At 37.2% G+C, this 22,348-nt stretch overlaps 2 protein-coding genes across 7 annotated transcripts in view; one reads left to right on the plus strand and one right to left on the minus strand.

Moving 5' to 3' along the window:
- The window catches only part of B3GAT2 (beta-1,3-glucuronyltransferase 2), a 73,726-nt gene extending 61,050 nt beyond the window's left edge, over positions 1-12,676 (plus strand). The window contains exons 3-4 of one of the 2 annotated variants that reach the window (XM_002803782.4): positions 10,373-10,521; positions 10,602-11,151. In XM_002803782.4, coding sequence (XP_002803828.1) covers positions 10,373-10,521; positions 10,602-10,688 — 236 coding nt within the window. In that variant the 3' untranslated portion in view covers positions 10,689-11,151. Of the gene's footprint in view, positions 1-10,372 lie in introns of both variants that reach the window. The other variant, XM_015136682.3, reaches the window with a different exon arrangement.
- SMAP1 (small ArfGAP 1) overlaps positions 11,156-22,348 on the minus strand; it is a 186,922-nt gene continuing 175,729 nt past the window's right edge. For 4 of the 5 annotated variants that reach the window (XM_015136676.3, XM_077999773.1, XM_015136675.3 and 1 more), the window contains 4 exons: positions 19,855-19,979; positions 15,256-15,427; positions 14,066-14,373; positions 11,156-12,108 (listed from right to left, as the gene is read on the minus strand). In XM_015136676.3, coding sequence (XP_014992162.3) covers positions 11,974-12,108; positions 14,066-14,373; positions 15,256-15,427; positions 19,855-19,979 — 740 coding nt within the window. In that variant the 3' untranslated portion in view covers positions 11,156-11,973. Of the gene's footprint in view, positions 12,109-12,758; positions 12,979-14,065; positions 14,374-15,255; positions 15,428-19,854; positions 19,980-22,348 lie in introns of those variants that run through there. The other variant, XM_015136680.3, reaches the window with a different exon arrangement.

The raw sequence follows: 22,348 nt of genomic DNA on the forward strand, positions 1-22,348 counted from the left end.
CTCCCTGAGGCAATAACAGTTGTGGCAAACAACAAGCTAAGCAAAAAACTTCATTCCATAGGGGCATTTGAAAAGTTCTGACATATTTCTGGAAGGCCATGTGGATGTGTAGGACTGTATGCATGCCCAGGGCTATGTACTTGTTCAAGAAAAGCCTTACAAAGCCCTCAGTTTTCCCCTCTTAGTATTGCGAGCCCCTGTGCAATGAAGATGTGAAAGCTAAGGCAGTTGTAAATTGCCTGGCTGAGTGTTGAAAGCATGCCCAAATGGACACAGAGCATCTTGGCAAAGACTGAGAGTGTCTGGTTCCAGGCATTTAAGGAAATCTGTGTCCAATATTTAGTTGACCTCTAAGCTAACTGAACACAGACTTCTTTGCCCATACTCAGCAAAGAACACAGAATTTACAAAGTTAGTTCAAGAAAGTCACTAAAACAATAATGACAACAATAAAAGAACAACTAACCTTAGAGAATCTGATTTCCAGAGTTGTCACATTATATTATTTCAAATGTCCAGTTTTCAGCAAAAGATTACAAGACATGCAAAGAGACAAAGCATGACTAATACACAAAAAAGCAAGCAGTTGATAGAAAATGTCTGGACATTAGACTTGCTCGGTAAAAACTTAAAATGAGATATTTTAAATATATGGAGTTCACTAAAGATAATCATGTCTAAATAGCTAAAGAAAAATAGGAGAATGATGTCTCACAAATAGAGATCAATAAAGAGATAGAAATTATATATTTTTTAAAAAGAACCAAATAGAAATGCTGGAGTTGAAATGTATACTAATAAAAACAAAAAATTCAATAGAGGGGCTCAAAGCAGTTTGAGCAGGCAGAAGAATCAGTAAATTTGAAACATAGGTAAATTTATATGATCCAGTTTGAGGAACAGAAAACAGAATGATGAAAAATGAACAGGGCCTCATAGTCTTATTATTTACATATACTAATATACATACTCTGAGTCGCAGAAAAAGAGAAAGGGGCAAAAAGAATATTTGAAAAAAAAGTTAGAACTTCCCAAATTTGTAGGAAAAACATTAAACATTCAGGAAGCTCAGTGGATTCCAAGTAGGATAAACTCAGAGATTCACACCTAGACACATCATAATCAGTTGAAAGTCAAACACGAAGAGAATCTTGAGAGTGGCAAAAGAAAACTGAATATGATTAACAAAGGTTCTTTAATAGCCTTTGTTTATTAACAAAGGCTGATTTCTTATCAGAAACCACAGGGACTAGAAGGCAGTGGGATGACAGATTCAAAGTACTGGAAGAAAGAAGAAGAAGAAAAAGATCAAGAATTCTATATCCAGTAAAACTACCCTTCAAAAATGGAGAAATGAAAATATTCCCAACTAACAAACACCATGAAAATTCATTGCTAGTACATGTGCCCTAGAAGAAATACTCAAAGGAGTCCTTTAGGCAAAAGTGAAAGGATGTTACACAAGAACTCTAATCCACATGAACAAATAAGAACACTAGTAAAAGTAACTACATAGGTAATTTTGAAAGGCGTATCAATGTAATCTTTATAGCTCCTTTCTCCTGTTTTGAAAAACAACTACATAAAGCAGTCATCAAAAATCTGGTTTGGGGCACAAAATGTATAAAGATATCATTTTTATGACAATAGCACAAATGAGGGGCAAAAAATGGATCTATGTAGGGGCAAAGTTTTTTTATACGGTTGAAATTAAGTTGGTATTAATCTGAACTAGACTGTTAGAAATTGAAATGTTAATTGTAATCCCCATGGCAACTGCTAAGAAAATAAATGATAAATGACAAAGGAATTACAATTGTACACTAGGAAATATTTGTTTAACAATAAAGAAGGCAGTAATAGAGAAATAGAATAAAATAACATTAGACATATAGAAAACAAATATTAAAAAGACAAATGTAAATCAATTTATTGGTAATTACATTAAACATAAGTGGATAAAAAATGCAATCAAAAGGCAGATGGACAGGATGTATAAAAATGATCCAACTATATGCTGTCTACAAGACAAACATGTTAGATTCAAAGACACAAATAAATTGAAAGTAAGAGAATAGTAAAAAGTATATATCATGCTAACAGGAACCAAAAAAGAAAAAAAAAAAGCTGGAATAGTTATATGAACACCAGACAAAACAGACTTTAAGACAAACTGTTATTAGAGACCAAAAAAAAAAAAAAGTTATGAGAAAAGGGTCACTCTATCAAGAAGGTATAACTATGAACATATATGTGACTTACAACAGAGCCCCAAAATATACAAAGTAAAAATGACAAAACTGAAGGAAAAAATAATTCATCAGTAATCATTGCAACTATCAACATCCCACTTTTAATACTAGACAGAACAACTAGATAGATCAACTGGGATAGAAGACTTGAAAAACACTGTAAATCAATTAGATCTAACAGACATCTATAGACTATTCTACCCAACAAGAACGGAATACACATTCTTCTCAAAGGCACAGTGGAACATTCTCCAAGATTATAGATCATCTTAGGCCATAAAACAGGACACAATAAATTTAAAATAACTAAAATTACACAAAGTATGGTCTTGGTTTATACTGAGATGAAATCAGAAATTAATACCAGAAAGGAGTTTGTGAAATTCACAAATATATGGAAATTAAACACACACTCCTAAAGAAATCAATTTGTTAAGAAATCACAAGGAAATTTGGGAAACATTTTGAGGAGAATGAAAATGGAAAAACAACATATGAAAACCTGCGGGGGTACAGCCAGAGTAATGCTTAGCAGTACATTTATGGCTTCACATACCTCCATTAAAAAGAAGAAAGATGTCAAATCAGTAACCCAACCTTCTACCATAAGAAACTAGAAAGAGTACACTCAAAATAAACAGAAGGAAGTTATTGGAGAAAATAACTTCATCAGAAGACTTAATGTGGCTAAAATGGCAATATTACCCCAAATTAATCTACAGATTCAGTGCAATCTTTATCAAAATTCTGGCTGCCCTTTTTGTAAAAATTGACAAGGTGTTTGCTTCTAAAACTGATATGGAAAGTGATGAACTCAGAAGCTGGGGGATTTATACCTCCCAATTTGAAAACTTATAAAACTACAATAATGCCATCACCAGATGGAGTGACATGTGCCTTGTAGTCCCAGCTACTCAGGAGGCTGAGGCAGGAGCATCCCTCGAGCCCAGGAGTTTGAGATCAGCCTGGACAACATAGGAAGACCCTGTCTCAATTTAAAGAAAACAAACTACCGTAATACAGTGTGGTACTGACATAAGGATAGCCATATAGATGAATGAAACAGAACTGAAAGTGTAGAAATAAATCATTTATGGTCAGTTGATTTTTGCCAAAGGTTCTAAGACAGTTCAATGGGAAAAAAAGTGTTCTCAAAAATTGGTTCCCAGAGCTATGAATACGCTAAAACCCCTTTAATCATACCATATAAAAGGACAAGTTTTAATATATGTGAATTATATCTCAATAAGGAGGGATGGTGGGCAGGAAAGATGGAAACACACAACTTTCCAAAAAGCAGTGTATGCTTTGCTAGGAAGAGGTATGAAAGGAGAGTTGGTTAGCTCAGAATTAGAGGAGGTCCAACACATATCTTTCTTTCTCCAGCAAGTTCCATGACTTTACTGTGTATATATACTTTTTAATTTGAAAGTTGAAATCTTTTTCTTATTGTTTTTAAAGTGGGGGGAAAGAGAGGCTTTTGATAGCTACTGGTAACACTAAACGTGCGTCACGAGCCCAATATTCTAGGACAACTACCCAGAGTGATTATTACAGAGAAAAAGCTGTTAGTATCTTTTTTGTGGCCAAACTATAAAAGTCTTGTTGCCAAAAGTCATCGTTTAGAAACTGGAAATAGTTCTTATTTGTAACAGCCTTGCTGAGATTAGATGAGGTATAGTTGGAGAAGAGAGAATGTGGCAGTGGGATGAGCCTATGGAGGTGAGGCTAAATTGATACTTACACAATAGAAGGTACTGAGAAGCACTATTGATACTGTTAACTGTGGCTGAAGGAAGAAGAGTTTTGCTGTACTTCTTCCTTTCCAATATTTCTGCCTTTTTGCGGGGACGGGAGCCTTATTTAAATGGCCAAGATCTCCAGGACTTTGTTGAATAAAAGTCAAGAGCAGCCATCCTTGCCTCATTCCAATCTTCAGGGATTTAACACTCAGTCTTTCACCATTAAGTATAATGTTGGCATTAGGTTATTTTTGTAGATGCCCTTATTGAGAAAGTTCACTTCCAGTCTTAGATTGCTGAGAGGCTTTTACTTCTTCTTTTCATTATGACTAGATGTTAGATTTTGTCAAAGCATTTTCTCCAGCTATTGTGATAGTCAGATTTTTTTCTTTTTTAGTCTGTTAATATGGTGAATTACACTGATTGATTTTGAAATTTTAAACCAACATTGCAATCTGGAGATAATCCTCAAGTGGTCATGATTTATTGTCTTTTTATTGTTGAAGATGATTTGCTAAAATTTTGAGAATTTTTCTGTGATCATGAGGATTATTAGTATGTAGTTTTCTTGTAATGTTTTTGTCTGGATTTAGTTGTCAGGGCAATGCTGGTCTCACAGAATAGCTTGAGAAAGGTTTCCTCCTTTTCTATTTTCTTGAAGAATTCATGGAGAATTGTTATCATTTCTTCCTTAAATGCTTGGTAGAATTTAACAGTGAAGCTCTCTGGTCCTGGAGGGTTGTGTGTATGTGTGTGGGAAGATTTTAATTATAAACTTAATTTGTTTGGTACCGGGCTATTTTACATCATCTGTTTCTTCATGAGTGAGACGTGTAGCTTGTCTTTCAAGGAATTTTTCTATTTTGATCTAAGTTGTCAAATTTACTATCATAAAAACTTGTAATAGTCCCATATTATCATTTGAAGGTTTGTAGAACATATTTCTTTCATTTCTGAGGCTGGTAATTTATATCTTCTCTTTTTCCTGATAAGCATGGGTAGAGTTTATCAATTTGATTAACTTTTTTTTCTAAATGACTAGGTTATTTCACTTCTCAATTGTTTTCTATTTCTACTTTAGTGGTTTCTGCTCTTATATTTATTAGTAGAGTCCTTTTCTCCATTTACTTTGGGCTTCATTTACTTTCTTTTTCTAGTTTATAAAGGTAGGAGCTTAGGTTATTGAATTCAGACCTTTCTTATCCAATAAGTGCTTGTTTTCTAAAAACTAATTTGCCATCTAAGCAGTCCTTTAGATGTATCCTACACATTTTGATATGTGTCGTTTTCATTTTCATTCAGTTAACCACTTTATCATTTCCCTTTTGATTTCTTCTTTGGTTTATATTTTGCTTAGAATTATGTTGTTTAGTTTTCAAATATTTGGGATATTTTCCAGATATCTTTGTATTACTGATTTCTATTTTAATTCCACTGTAGTCAGAAAACATACTTTGTATTGAGACTTGATTTATGGCCCAGACTATGGTCTATCTTGATAATGTTCCGTGTGTACTTTAAAAGGTTGTGTTCTGCTGCTGTTTGGGTGGAGTGTTCTATAAATGTCATTTAGGTGTAGTTGATTGTTATCTGAGTTTTAGTGTCTTTCCTGATTTTTCAAGTTTGTAAATTTTTCAGTCATCATTTCTTCAAATCTTTTCCCCATCTCCCTTATTCATTCACCTTTCCCTTTGTTCCTGTGACTCTGCACAGTGTGTGTGTGTGTTGGTCTTGACTTTTCTGTTTTATTTTGGTAGTTTCTATCATTGTGTGTTCAAGTTTACTCAACTTTCATTCTGCAATGTCTCCTCTGCTGCTAATCCCATCCAATGTATTTTTCATCTCAGACCTTGTATTTTTCATCACTAAGGTGAGTTGGGCATCAGGCATTTTGAATTTTATGTTGCCAGATACTGGATGAGAAATATATGTATACACACAACCATACATAAAAACACATATATATGTAATGTTATACTATATTATAAATACATATGTAAATATTCTTGAGCTTTGTACTGGGACACAACTGAGTTAACTTAGAAACATTTTGATCCTTTCCAGGCTTGCTTTTGAAGTTTGTTAGGCAAAACCATCTCAGCCTTTAGTTTAAGGCTAATCAGTTTGACCTTACAACAGGCACAATAACCTTCCAAGTTCCCCTCCAGGTGCCCAGCTCTTACTAGGTAGCTCCACTCTGGCTACTGAGAATGGGAACTAGTCCCAGCCCTGAAAAAGCTCCAGTAATTGATTCACCTGCTCCTTACCAGTGGTTCTGTACTGGCCTGAGGTAGCTTTGTGAGCATTTGCTCTTCATACTCAGTTGAAGACTTGAGGAGAGCTGTCTACAGATCAGCAGAGCTCTTCCCTCTCCAGTTCTCCACCCTGCATATCCTAGTTGTCTTGGCCTCCTCGAATTCTCAGTTGTTTCCTCAACTCAAGGGGGCTGCAGAGCTTTCCGGGTTCCCCTCCCTGTGGTGTAGCCTGAAAACCTACTTCAGGCAGGAAGCTGGGGCAGTTGTAGGGGTCATAGTTCTCTTTTCTCAGAGATCTCTGTCTCATGTGCCTCTTTTCCAGTCTGGAAACTTTTTTCAAACATTTTGTCTGCCTTTTAGTTATTTAAAACAAGTGAGGAAAAACCAGTCCCTATTGCAGTTTTGTACAGAAATGGAAATAGCTTGTTGGGCTTTGAATGTCTTACAAATTTTCTACTCAGTAATCAGTAAGCATATATTGAGGTAGGCCCTATCCCTCTGCCTGAGAGGGAACGGTTATTCCTGAGTATTCATAGGGAATTGGTTTCAGGACTGCTACCGATACCAAAATCCATGGACGCTCAAGTCCCTGATATAGTGTTTAATATAACCTAGGCACATCCTCCTGTATACTTTAAATCATCTCTAGCTTACTTACCTAATACAATGCAAATGCCATTCAAATGGTTGTTATACTATATAGCTTTAAAACTTGTATTACTTTGACTGGGCGCGGTGGCTCATGCCTGTAATCCCAGCACTCCTAGGAGGCCGAGGGGGGCAGTTAACTTGAAGTCAGGAGTTCGAGACCAGCCTGGTCAACATAGTGAAACCCCATCTCTACTAAAAATACAAAATTAGCCAGGCGCACGTCTGTAGTCCCAGCTACTCGGGAGGCTGAGGCAGGAGAATCGCTTGAACCCAGGAGGCAGAGGTTGCAGTGAGCCGAGATTGTGCCACTGCACTCCAGCCTGGACAAAAAGAGTGAAACTCTGTCTCCAAAAACAAAAGAACCCTATTATTTCTTATTGTTTATTGTTATTTTTTATTTTCAGATACTTTTCATCTGATGTTAGTTGAATCTGCAGATGCAGAATCTGCAGACACAGAGGGTGACTGTGTATCCTCCCCACCTAGCTCTGCTGAAGAAGTCAGGAAATCCTGCCTTCTCAGTGAACAATCATTTTTATTTTTATTTTTTATTTTTTTTACTCAGGTGACCAGGGCAGAAAATCCTACTCCCATGATTTTCGTAAGCATCTCCAAAGTAACTGCAACATCTTTAAAGAAAACAAATCTCACTAAAAAATGAAAGATATAATACTTGAAGTATAAATACTTGGAATTACCCCCAAAACATCTTAGGTTGGGAATCAATAGTTTAGGATTCCCTTTACTGTGATTTCAGAGGGGAGAACTCTTAGCTTCACAGCAGGTCAGATTCCCCCAAAGCCACCCAGGGGTTGGCCTAGTTAACATGCAGTCTCTCCTGCCAGCTGTGACCTGCTTCCTCTCAAGAGATCACTGAGCAAAGGAAATGCGTTAGCTGATTGAGGGGCATCTGAATTGTGCTCCTCCACCCCTTTGTATTAGAGAATAGAAAAACACTTGGGCACTGTGGAGAGCCACACGCTGACATATCTCCAGGGTGCTGGCCTTTCAGGTGCGCACCATTCTCTAGTGACACCGGGAAGGGGGGCCCTGTAGTAAAATGATGTATAGCTTCACAACTGGCTCTCAGCTTTGCCTACACTGTAGATTTTGCCATGTAATTCTGTGTGAAGAGCTGAGAGGATATTCCTGTGCTAAGGAAAGCAACAAAATAATCTGAATCCTTGTCGTGATGATGAATCCTTGGTCATGATGATGAATGTGTTAGGGGAAAATGAAGGAAATCAGATCCAGGTGGCTCAGTATCATTTCCAAAAATTACCTCTGCACAATTTGGATCCCATGTTTTTTAGAGAATGGGGAAATACAACCAGTACCCTGAAGCCATGTGAAGAACGTATCAGGAGTTTCAGTGTGACTGAGAAGGGCAGGCTCTCATCTGGATTAAAAAAAAAAAAAAGGATAAAGCTTATTTATAAGCATATGGAAAAAAGCAAGAAATCTTTTAACACTAAAATCTGATCTAACCTGTTGCAAAGGGCACTTTACATATCAACTTGAACCTTTGGCTTTTGTTGAAGAGTCTGGTGGTTGTCCTAGTTGTCTGAGGAAGGCTTTGGAGTGCTGTCACATGTAGGTGTTCTGGCTTTGCTACCTGGAACTTTCCCAAGCCTTTTAAACCTGTCAACCAGTATTCTTCCAGCCATAAATGGTGGCTGGCATCACCTGCCCGTCATGATCACACTGACAATGGTATTGGTATTTATATATTGTAATATCTTTTCAACAGTGCTTTGCAGTCAGTGGAGTCTTTCCATACCTCAATTTTTCACCAAACATTGAAGTGTTACACTTCTCTCACAAATAAAGAAATGGGGAAGTTAGAAAATCAAGAAAGGTTAAGTGAGTTGGCCAGTGTCCCAAGGGCAGGGACCTAGGCAAAAACAAAAGGCTTCTAATTCCAAATCCAGTATTCTCTGCTAAAATGTGCCACCTCCCTCCCTTTAGGGTTGGTGGAGGATACTGGGACTAGTGCTACGGCTCATGCTTTATGATTCTTTGTTCTGCTTTACTCAGCACCTGCTGTACCATGTTGTGTTTGTAAGTGACTTCGTGTTAACTTTTCTCCAAAAGGCAGCAGGGTCTGGAACCGGAGACTGGCCCAGTCTGGCATCTGGAGAGGATAGTGGTTGTGGTGTTCTCACAGCTCCTCCATTACCACCTGGTATCATTTAGTATTTACTTTGCAAACTGAATCATAAATCAACTCATTTAATGTAGAGAAGGGCAAAAGTTGCTAAGAAATGTTTTGGGGGTTGGTCCTCAGAGCTTCAACTCTGGGAGGGTGCCCGACTTGACAGTATCACCTTAGTCACTAAGGAAAAAGAGGTCCAGGGCTTCAGACCTTCAAAACAATTATTACTTGCTGAGATGGCAAAAACAATTGTAGAATGCTTCAATGGTTGAGCTTTAAATAGTTGGTTGAACTACAGATTAAATACTAATGGTTTTTTTTCTTTGAGACAGGGCCTCATTCTGTTGCCCAGGCTGGAGTTGCAGTGGCACAGTCATAGCTCACTGCAGCCACAACCTTGTAGGCTCAGGCAGTCCTCCCACCTCAGCCTCCTAAGTAGCTGGGACTACGGGCACGCACCACAAGCCACGACACCCAGCTAATTTTTGTATTTTTTGGGAGCCAGGGTCTCATTATGTTGCCCAGGCTGGTCTTGAACTTCTGGGCTCAAGTGACCCTCTGCCTTGGCCTCCCAAAGCGCTGAGATTACAGATGTGAGACACTGTGCCCAGCCAGTAATGATTTTTCGTATGACCAAACCATTGAAGAAAATTTACACTTATTTTTGGTAAATGAAATACCAAAAAAAAATTTATCAGATGGCCTGATATCTCCTGCACTGATTTCTGCCCCACATACCCTTTTTAGATTGAACCAAATTAGAAATGTAAACCAAATGATTAAAAATTAGGTATGATTCATTTTCTAGCTAATTGGCTTTACTTCGTTGCTCCCTCTTCTAAATGCAAAATGAATCCGAGCAGTGCTGAATTTAAGGAAGCATACATAATTAGTATTACAGGGCAGGCAGGAGAGCTGGGCATGTGGCCTCACACCCCATGTACAGTTAGGGTAAGCATGTATGTTTTTCAGCTGCATTTATTTCTTAGTTATTCTTAGAGTGGCAAATGTGGAGGGTCGATGACCACTGTGAAACAGCAGCTTATAAAATTCACCCTTTATTATTACCAGACTAAACTTCCTGTTTTGCATAGATGCTCCTGCGCACACCTCTTTTTACACGGAATGTAAAATGTTATGATTGATTTTCCTTTGAGACTGTAACACAGGTAATGTTCCTATTCAACTTTGTAAACCAAGACCTGACACACAGTAGGTATTTTAAAAACTGTTTTTGATGTGACCAAAATTATACAGAAAAAAGAGAAGTACACCAGTATTTTAAAGTTTTTGTTTTGTTTTTTACTTTTCACAAAGGATTTGCTGTAAGTCTTCAAGTCATTTTGTCCAATCCAAAAGCTGTATTTAAGCGTCGTGGATCCCAGCCAGGGATGCAAGAATCTGACTTTCTCAAACAGATAACAACAGTCGAAGAACTGGAACCGAAAGCAAATAACTGCACTAAGGTATTCATTTCACTTGTGCTGCCTGACCTCAAGTGTCAGCATGAAGAGTGTGCTACCCAAGCTATTTCCTTCCCCTTTAGGTTCTCGTGTGGCACACTCGGACAGAGAAGGTTAATCTAGCCAACGAGCCAAAGTACCGCCTGGACACAGTGAAAATTGAGGTATAAATTGAAGCAGCAACTGGTGCAGTTTGCCCAGCCAGTGGGTCCATGTGGAAGAGGATGTTTGGAGTTTAGGCTGCAGAGCATTCAGGTATTGTTTGTTTTACTTCAGTACAACAGCCTTTCTTGTCATCTGATGGACATCTGTTTAAATGGAGCTTGTCAGTTAACATAAGCTAATTGGATGGTACAAAATGTATGTTTTGTCTTCATTTGTTCTGCATGTTTTCTCTACAACTAAACTGGAAGATTTTTGTACAGTGCCGATACTGCAAGATACCACTCTGAGTATATATTTTTTCTTTTTCTCCAGTTTGCTCTTATAATTGGCAGACCTGAACAGGTTTTTAAAACAGACAAGTATTTTGTCAGCTAAACATTCCTGATTCCTGACTTTGCAACACTGAGTAATTTTTGGAAGGTTTCTGGCAGTATCCATCATAGGAAATAAAAAACCCACAAATGAAAAGGTCTATGGATTCATCTGTTTAATATAGGGAAATAACATTTTGTCAATACTAGGCACCATAAAATGTAAACACAATTACTGTCATAAACCTGGATATACCTTCAAGGATTGAAAGTGGCTTTGTTTTAGTTACCCTGTTTGCATATAGTGCAGAAAAAGGTCTTCATGTTAGCACTATGTACATTGAGAAGAGATCCAAATTACAAGAGAGGCAGATAAAATTTGAATTATTTAAACATTCATTAACTAAGTTTTGGAGTAACATCCAGGTTTATCTTCCTTTCACTAACCACATTCCCTGTTAAGCACATCGTAACAACAGCACAGTGAAGTGAATGATGAAATAAAAGAATTTTGATACACTAGAAAACAGTGCTCAGTGAGACATTTACATTCTATTTATATGATTAAACATTTGATCATACAGTACCTTCCTACAGGATTACTGGCTAATTTTGGGGTGGGGCTTATACTGTTAGAGGTATTACTAACATGATAACTACTTCCCTTATATGCAAACATTAGAGCTATAATTTTATTGAGGAAAACTGATTTTGCAAGTTGAGCAGCTTCTCAAATAATGCAGTATATGAAATCATGGGAAACATGAGCAAAGCTGCCCTTGACATAAAATGGTTTATCAACCTGCTTTTCACATCAAATGGAATCAGTACAGACCAACACGGTCAATCAGATCATTCTTAATATGAACAAATGGGTAAAAAGAAAAAAAATATATGTATATGAATAAACAGGGGAACTAGATGCCTTTTAGCAAGGAATGTCAGGTGGTAGTTCTGGATGAAACTTGTATTGCAGTTTTCATTTCCACAGTTGTGTGCTGAGAGTCTGACCCGATGAGCTTCCAGACCATCCTGCTGTTGTGCTGGGGGGCTGGCCAAAACCTGCAGTAGGGGTTGCACTACTGATACTCATGCCAGCCATTTGCTGATTCATCTGTGAAACACATAAAAAGGCTTAGTTCAAGAGGCTTTACTTCACCTTTAATTCTTGTTTCTTTAGCCACACAGTTGGTCATTTTTTTTCATTAATGTGAAAACTAGTCCAAGCACTGGAATAAAAGCAGAGTACCATACAAATATTTCTTAAAGCAAATAGCTACTTTTTTCCCTTCTTTATTTATCTGCTTTCTAGATTCAGTTTCCCTAAAGATTAACAACTTAAAAAAAAAAAACCAAAGCAATCTTGGGATTTGTATCATGAGTCTGTTACTCTGACTTTCACCTACACTAGGATATTGTGCTTTAACTACTAAGGAGTAAGAAAATTTTAGAAAGTAAAATAGTCTAAAATTATCCTATAAACTTTGTATGATAGCTATTATTCTCTGTTAAAATCTTAAATGGCTCTATATACTTCCTAAAAGTGGTCATAAAGCATTTATTTCTCTTGCTGATCTAACAACATAAACATCTAAAATTTATTTTCATTGTATGCAATAAAGTATAAGATTATGTATACTTTTCTTCAAGACTGGAGTCAAATATATATATAAGAACCTTAACCCTGTGGTTCTCTTATTTCCAAAATTGGTGGTAAGAGAAGGCAAGATTTACCATAAAGTACAGAGCGGGTTTAAAACTTAAACTCAAGTGTTAGACTGTGTTCTTAATTTAATACAGTTGACTTATTTACAGTTTCAAAGACACTAACATAAACTACATCACTAATCATCAGGCATAAGTGTCTGAAGAAGCAGATCACGTCTTCATACCTCCTAAAGGACATTTTAACCACTTTGTCGTTGGCCAGTAGACTGCACTGATGGAGTGCTGGAGAACAGCATCGCCCTTCTGCATTATTTGGAAGTAAGAGCCAGTATTAACTCCTTCCTGGTTCATCTAGCACCTTAACCTGAGCTGGGTGTGCTTCAGCATGTTGACCATGTGACTGACCCTTAGCACATACAATTTTTTAGATTCCCAATGTGTAGAGACCAATGTCTTACCTATATTCTTGGAAATGGTGGTAGCAAAATTAATTGGGATATATAGTGATTGAGCTAATGTTAGAAATCACTCTAGACTATTCCCTGAATGCTCTAAAGGTAAAACAAGTGACCAAACAGAAACCAAGATTGACAAAATGCTGGAGGAACATCAATGGGAAGTGTAAAAGGAAGAAGAGTGGGAGCATGAACCTCTCTAAGAGCCTTTGTCTGTGCAGCTAGAGAGAGAGAAGTCAGAACACAGCACCTGAAATAGAAATGTTCTATCTTAGCTCTAACTTAGGTAGAAACAGGATTTTATAATATGAGGGGATGTCTGGTTCACACCTTATGGGAATTGAATCTTTTTGTACTCTTTTTAAACATAAAAGTCATTATAGGGTACATAAAAAGAAAATACAACTTTACAAAGGTTTTTGAACAAAAAGAATTTTTACAGAGCCATGGGGCAGTAATCATATGACCTGAAAAATAGCCTTAGATCCCTCATAAAATAGTGCTTTGAGAATATGAGGCTAGATTTTTTTTTCTAATAAAAGACCCCAAAATTATTAGTGAAGTTGTCTAAGTGGACTATAAAAACGTCCCACAAGCAAGCTGGTTAAAGCTTAGTGCTAATCTCAGAGGTGGCAGAGAGGGAGTCTCATGATGCCTAAGATAATTTCTGGCCATCAGCAAACAGATTAGTGGTGTTCACCATTACAGTTACGTTACAATTTGAAATGAAAGACGTTTAACCTTTTTTTAACAGAATACTCTAAAACAGGGATAACACATCATTTGTCTGATACAACTTCATAATATTTATAGATACTTTTGACCCTATACATATTATCCCTATTGAATTCTTTCTGCCAGATCACTAGACTTCTTAAAAAAAAATTTTTTAGAAAATAAATCTGGTTTCTTTGATTTGGGAGGAGCTAGAAAGTAAATGACCCCTACCTGTGAGAGGCTCCATGGGGGCTGCTGAGCTTGCGGCAGGCCAAACTTACTCTGGGGTGCACCCATTTGTCCCACCATTCCTCCTTGGGGGCCAACAACGTTTTGAGGAAGTGGCATCACACCAGTTTGTGCATTTCCCATAAACCCATTGGGCATGGGCATGCCCACCATCATGCTTGGACTCTGTCCCATCACATTTCCTATAAGGCCAGGAGCTGCAGGCACAGGCACACCCATCGACGGAAAGCCCTGAAACGCAGCTGGTGCTTGGGAGGTAAATGGTATATTTGTGGGTCCCATAAATACACCTGCACCACAAAAAGAAAAGGAATGAAGACAGCGCTATCACGTGCAGTTGCACTCACCTCTATAATCACAGAAAAACTGCCTTTCTGAACAGCAAATATTTAATTCCAGTTTGGCTGCTCCGACTACTCAGACCAGCCCACACCTAAACCCTGAGAGCTGGTTATTTCTAGAATGCAGACAAATCAGTTATTAACCTGAGTAATTTTAATTAAGAAATGTAAATCATATGCAACAGCCACACAAAATATCTTCCACCATGAAGACCAAACTATGTAGCATGAGATCATACACTTTTTTTTGCTGACTTGTACCACTGGTCTCCCAGTACCAAACAGGCAAGTGAGAGCTGACTATATCTCGCTTCAATAGATGTAGTGGGCTGCCAAATAATTTTAGCTCATATGTGAAATGCAGCTCATTATTTAAAGGAAATGGTCTGAAAGATTAAAAGTCTGTAAACAATAAGCCTTATGCTAATATTTTGTTATGATTACAAAAAAATTCAGTTTTTTTTTAGTCCATGTGGTAACTCAAGACTGTTTACCTGCAGAGAAAATATACTGTATACAAAGTCATAAACTTCATACATATCAAGTTTCAATAATTCATCAAAGATAATCCGTGTTCTATAAGCTTGTGAAACAATACTTAGTGATCTCTGAACAGCTTGTTAATTCCAAATAAAGTTCTGTGAATCCTGTACATGCCTCTTAATTTTTAATTCTAATGCTCGTTCATTTCAGTTTCATAGTTGTATAAACTGCAACAACAAAAGCACTCACTACATGGAACAATAAAGAAAATATATAATTGATCTTATTATAATTACAAAGGATATGCTTCTAGTAATGTCACTGAAAGCAGATATCGAAATTCATTACCAGGAGTACTTTGCTGTTGAATGGTTCCTGTGCCATACAGAGATAAGATGGAGTCTTTGGAAAGCTGTTTCTTTGCCACTTCTTCTGATTTTGTAGTTTGCTCAGTGAATAAATCTAGATCCCCAGATGTTACTGTAGACAGGGTTGCAGCTGCTGGTACAGAGGATGTCCCCTGAGACAAACACCAAACTAAGCTATCAAATTCTGCACAGTAAAGCACAGCTTATCCATTACTTAAAATCCAAATAAAGTTATAAAATTAGACAGGAATCAAACAATTGTAGAAGGTAAAATGGTGCCATTCAAGAGGATCACTCACAAGCCCATACAAAAACATCTACAACCATGGCAGTACTTCTTAATTTGAATGTTAATGTAGGTAGACTGAAGCCTTTTCACAGTAAGTTGCATTTACTACCTAAGGTGATGCCAAGTTTTTGCTCATCAAATCCTGAACACAATGGGCTCAACAGTGGTTACAGAGGAGGCAGCTGTCTGAGGACCACCACTCCACAGCAACTACTGCTCCAAGAAACTGGTATCCTTTGGAATAAACATTTCTACAACAGACCATAAGAGGATTTGCAATGGCTGCTTAAAAGGTTTTATCTTTTCAAAACCTGCATAATAAGATTTTTATACATCTAATCAGTTTTAACTACAACATTAGGCTACTTCTAATCTATCCAGAAATGAAGGTACAGCAAAACTTTGACCATCTACAGTCTCAACATATCCTGCACTTCCCTTTTGGACAAGGCGGCAAATAAACACAAATACAAATAAACATGTAGATATTTAATATAAAACAAACATTTTCACTTAATCTCATATCTTGCGAACAGTATTATGCAATCACAACAGCAAACCTTAATCATCTCTGTAGTCATTAAATATTAAATCACATTCACATTTGTTATATGGACTTGTTTTGAATATGAAGAGTTTCAAAGAATTCTATGAAGACTAGTAAAAACTGGCTGATTCTTCTCAAACTAGAGAATAAGGTGAGTAGCAAGTGGAAAATAAATTCAAACATTTAATGTCCTCCTAGAACACCATGCGATGAGGTACCATCCAAACACTATACTTGTAAACTACACAGAACAGTATTTTGAATCTTATGACTAAGCAAGAATTTTAAGTGACAAAAAGCCACTTAATTTTCCAAAAATTCAAATATGTAAGAAATTAGATATCATAGAATACTAAATATCACAATACCCTTGAATAAAATATATCTAAGCTACCAATGAAGCAGCAGCAGCAGATCATAGAGCTACAAGCATGGGCTGGAGCCTGTCTGCCAGGACTAGAGCCTGCTCCCCACGACTTTCTATGGTACACTCAGACATGTCACTTAACTTCTTTCAATCTCTCTCCTGTAAACTGGGGATAAGCTTGATGATCACAAGAAGTGTTTTGCACAATGGTTGGATTAAGTACTTGGTGTTTATTGTTAATATTTTTTATAAAACAAAGCAACTACATCACTAAGTGATCTTTTTATCACACTATCTGTTGAACCAAAAAAATCTGCTCAAAACGCTGGGGTCTATTCCCTGTGGAAGAGAGAGAACTGTAAGAAAACCCAAAATGTTGGGAAGCTATGATTCTACTCTCATAGTAGAGCAGCCTGATATTCACATACTGTAAACATCATAATATGAAACATCTACCTCCAAAAGGACACAGTCTAAAAACAGCCAAACTGATCGGCAAGACTAGTAAGCCCTCAAATGTCCACTTACTTTTTGGTGCTCCATTCGCCAGCACTACAACCCCAAGATAAAAGAACAACTTCTGCCTCTCATTTTACACTTCAGGAAGTGCAGAGCATCTAACCAAAGGCTCTCTGGCCTTCTGGGACCCAAGGGCTTAATCAAGAAAAAATAAGACTCGGCCCTTGTGTATGTATAGGTACTGTTGGTGTATGTACATGTATATGAAATATCAGGAAAGGGGTTTCTCCATGTCAACAGTGAAGACTGGAACTGTTCCCCTCCAGCCCCCAAAACACATGTACGCTCCTGTAAACTAAGTATTTCTAACCCCCTTTAAGAAAGACTAGACCCCAGACAGGTAAGGCAGATGGTAAAATCAATCTACTTCATATTCATAAGTTAGAAAATCTTTTACTAGAATTTGTATATACTCAGAAAATAACACAAAGAGTGAAAGAACACAGGGTTCAGAAGAATTCAAAATCTTGGTGTCCAAAACTAGTTTGAGCTCAATTTCACATACTAAAAACCCACCAAAACGAGTAAATTACATAGTAGCAATATATGCATAAAATCTGTAGTTTCAGCACCATCCCCCATTTTCAAAGGCATTATTTTGAAAATATGTTTGGATTTTTTTTTCCCCCCAGATGAAGTCTCGCTCTTGTCCCCCAGGCTGGAGTGCAATGGCGCAATCTTGGCTCACTGAAACCTCTGCCTCCCGGGTTCAAGCAACTCTCCTGCCTCAGCCTCCTGAGTAGCTGGGATTACAGGCATCTGCCACCACGCCCGGCTAATTTTTGTATTTTAAGTAGAGACGGGGTTTCATCATGTTGGCCAGGCTGGTCTCCAACTCCTGACCTCGGGTGATTCGCCCGCCTCAGCCTCCCAAAGCGCTGGCATTACAGGCGTGAACCAGTGTGCCCAGCCAAATATGTCTGAATTTTAATCTCTACATGAAGTTTAGATGAAAGATACTACTGTTCACCAAATATTTTACAGGGCTCAACATAACAATGTTCCAAAAGAAGTATTAGATATAATTTTAAAAATTAACCTTATGTCTTACCAGGTACTGCTCAGAATGCCCAAAGTCTGAAGGCCAGCCGCCACCCCTCCTAAAGCCAGAGGCTACACTCCTTGTCATGGCACTGCTTGTGCTTAAGAATTAAATGAAGTCTGCATTGTTCTGCTTGCTGCTTTAATACAGAACAGAACACGTGAAGTACGCTGAAACCTCAGAGGTGGAGTCTAACTCTCTAAGCAGTTGCAAAGCAACTGTCAGACCCCAGTGACAGTGCTAAATAAGTCTAGCAGGTGTAACAGCTGTACTACAATGCTAGACTAAAAATAAATTACTTTTCACATTCTGACTGTCAAATATCCCAAATACTTCTTTCCAAAGACACAATATTAGACAATTCTGTCACATGTACACCTATGTCTGTACAAATTGGTAAGGTAATTAATGTTAATTGAAACAACAGTAACAATACTGTCTCTCTTTCTTATGTGTGTTATAGGAGGTGAAGAAGGGGCAAAGCCATAAAATAAGCTATTTTGCTAAAAATAAACACTACTGCTGCAGACAATTTTGATAAAGATCCATTTAAATTAATTATTCCTAAGAAATCTACTTGTTCCATTCTAATGGTAACTATATAATGACTATCACAATAACAATATGTGCAACAGAAATATGTTACTAGTCTTCTTATAAGATGTTGACTTTTTCTTATTAAAACTGTCTACCGGAACAATTCAGATTTGACTTAGTTTTTCTATGGAAGGAATATTTTATCTCAAAAATTATGCTGCACAAACTGGTTATTTGTAAAGTATAAACTTAAAATAGAATCTTTTTTTTTTTTTTTTTTTTTTTGAGACGGAGTCTCGCTCTGTAGCCCAGGCTGGAGTGCAGTGGCCGGATCTCAGCTCACTGCAAGCTCCGCCTCCCGGGTTCACGCCATTCTCCGGCCTCAGCTTCCCGAGTAGCTGGGACTACAGGCGCTGCCACCTCGCCCGGCTATTTTTTGTATTTCTTAGTAGAGACGGGGTTTCACCGTGTTAGCCAGGATGGTCTCGATCTCCTGACCTCGTGATCCGCCCATCTCGGCCTCCCAAAGTGCTGGGATTACAGGCTTGAGCCACCGTAAAATAGAATCTTAATGTTGTAAGCTTAAGAGTAATTTGTTTCCTGAAATTTCATATAGTTCACGTTACAGAAATTCCATGTACTGTTAAGAAGGCAATTCAAAATTTCTTCACCATTAACATTTTAAAAATTTCCCAATCATTATTATTACTGTTCTAGATTTTTTAAAAATCACTTAAAAAAAAAAAAAAGCAAGGTAGATTTTAAGGCTAAGTTAAAACATAATTTGCCTTCATTTTAAAAAGACAATGAGTACTGAATTTGCTAGAACTTCTGCAGTTAATATTTACAAACACCCACAGTTTTAAAAGCTCTGAAGTAAGTGACCTTGTTGATCTCAGGGAAGTCGATGTAGTCAGGGTTTTTCTACTTGTTCATTCTAAATACTGTTGTTTCCCTAAAGCTAGGGTTAGAACTTTAAAGATAGTCAATATTTTAGGTTTTGTGGGTTATACAGTCTCTGTTGTTAATATTTAACTCGGCTTTTGTAGCAGGAAACCAGCCACACATAGTATGTAAACCAGTGGGAGCGGCTGTGTGCCAGTAAAACTTTATTTGCAAAAAGAAGCTGCTGGCTTAGTTTGCAAACCCCTGGCCTAAAGAACAGGGGACTTTAAAATCAGTTACTGCTCAGAAAAAATTCTTCCAAAATTGAAATTTTGAAACTTTTCAAAAAGGAAATAAGCAGCGACCATATAAAACCATATTCTTATCACATACCTGAGCTGGAGGCATGCCAGTTGCAGGTAAAGGATTAGAAATCATTGGTCCGAAGATGTCCAGATCGTCATTCAGGGGTGGCACCGTTGTGTTCCCATTGGTCACTGGTGCCACAGCAGGGCCATCTGAAAAGAATATAGATTCTTGTCTTAAAGTAGAATATCTTAAATTACTTGAAACATGGCATTATTTTAAAAATTGATATATGGTTTAAAAAAAAAAAAAAGTTCAAAAGTTGGTAAAACATTTGTTCTCCTTCTACCCACCCCAGTATCCCCTTTCCCAAAGAAACCATTTCCAGTTTTGTTGATTCCCCCAGAAATATTCTTTATCCATTGGTTTCTAGGTATATATCCAAACCTCCTTTTTAACCAATGGTATCATACTATTCACATTATTTTGCACCCTAATTTTTTAAATAAGATCATAGGTTTTTATGGTGTTTCCTATATGCCAGGCACTGTTCTGGGTACTTTACATGTATCAACTCATTTAATCTTCATACACTTATGAGGTAAAAACTACTTTTGAGATAAGGGGCTAAGGTGGAATTTGATACCACACTCTTATAAATAATCCCTCTCCATAAATGTATGTGTGAGGGTGTGTGTGTATGGAGATAATTTAATTTTTACCTACCATGGAAATAAGTTTTGATGATTTATACCATGGAAATAAGTTTTTTACCTACCATGGAAATAACATTGATGAAATGTTACGTTTTGAAGTCACAACATGGAAGAAAACTAGATAGAAAAAAGGAAACATACATACAATATTTAAACTGATTCTACAGGAAGTATCCATAGAACTCCAAAATAGGCCGGGCGCGGTGGCTCAAGCCTGTAATCCCAGCACTTTGGGAGGCCGAGACGGGCGGATCACGAGGTCAGGAGATCAAGACCATCCTGGCTAACACGGTGAAACCCCGTCTCTACTAAAAAGTACAAAAAACTAGCCGGGCGAGGTGGCGGGCGCCTGTAGTCCCAGCTACTCGGGAGGCTGAGGCAGGAGAATGGCGGGAACCCGGGAGGCGGAGCTTGCAGTGAGCTGAGATCTGGCCACTGCACCCCAGCCTGGGCGACAGAGCGAGACTCCGTCTCAAAAAAAAAAAAAAAAAAAAAGAACTCCAAAATAAATCCTTTCTTTATTCCAGCACAGCCACTTTTAGTGATGGCTGTACCAAGCCACTGCACTGTACAGGCAAAGGGACTCTGACAGAGCTTCCTACTTTAAAATTCAAATTAAAAAAGTTTTTAAAACTGTAATTTCAAAAATTCAAAACTGGCTTATTTTATATCCCCTTTTTATGTTGGTGAACATTTATAAGGGCTGGGGGCAGGAGCTGAAGTGGAGTGCTGTGGGTCGAGTTTGCATGCACAGCACTCCGGGACTGGAACATCTCACAGAGTTCAGTTTTCTGTAACCACAACCAAGTAACAGTTCAGAGCATCACAACTCCAGCCTCTTGAGAGTTATAGCCTAATAAATCTTCTAGCTTAACAATTTACAGTCTCATTTGATCTCTCTTTGATAGACCATACTCTCATCAAAGGGAAATCCATCATCTTTAAAAACCTTTTCAACAATGAATGGGATATCTTGCACAAAGTAGATACTCAAATATTAACAAATTCAGTGGAGGATCTACCATCTCATTCATATTTCCACCACAATCTACAGAAACTTAGAGAGTTCTTGTCTTTTTCCAAGTATAACTACAGAAATTAGTATCTTTTATTTCTCTGTTTAAGCTTCAGTGAATTACAAAGAATTATTAATACATACTCAAAATAAAATATTTTTTACTATTTATTTTATAAAAGAGTGTGTAAAGTCCAAATTAGGTTAATTTGGAAGTTATTCAACTGCAAATTTTTCAAGTCATTTTCAGTGATATCACATTATCACAACCATTAAAAGAAATGTATTGATATGTATTATACATGTTATATCTATATCAAGTACTATGGACAATTAAAAGGTGAAGCAATAAAACAATGTATGTAGATTATTATAATTTGTAATATATAGAATTTTAAACTGAGACAACTATCAAATTTTTAAGACTCATACATGAAAATAATTTTTTCATTTCTAACCCTTTCAAATGGCAATATTCATTTTAAAGTTAGACCTCCTTAAAGAGATAATTTGTTTTCTAGTTCATTCCATACCCCATTTACATGATGTATAGTACATTATATAAATATCAGCTAGAAATAAAGTGATATTTTAAAGGGACAAGGCATTCTAGGTTTAAAAACACAACTAAGGAATACCTTTTTCGTTTGTATCTACACTTCAGTAAAGAAAGTCCAATAATAATGACATATAAGCCAGTAGTGCTTTAACTTGTGAGCTACAGAGTTGGAGATGGGCAAACATCATCATCAACTAGACATGTTTCATTCTATCACATGAATTGAGGAAGCACTTTATTAGCTGCAAATATAACTATTATATATAAAATGTATATATATTTATATATGTA

Source organism: Macaca mulatta, chromosome 4 (assembly GCF_049350105.2).
Source record: "Macaca mulatta isolate MMU2019108-1 chromosome 4, T2T-MMU8v2.0, whole genome shotgun sequence".
In the NCBI taxonomy this organism is placed as follows: domain Eukaryota; kingdom Metazoa; phylum Chordata; class Mammalia; order Primates; family Cercopithecidae; genus Macaca; species Macaca mulatta.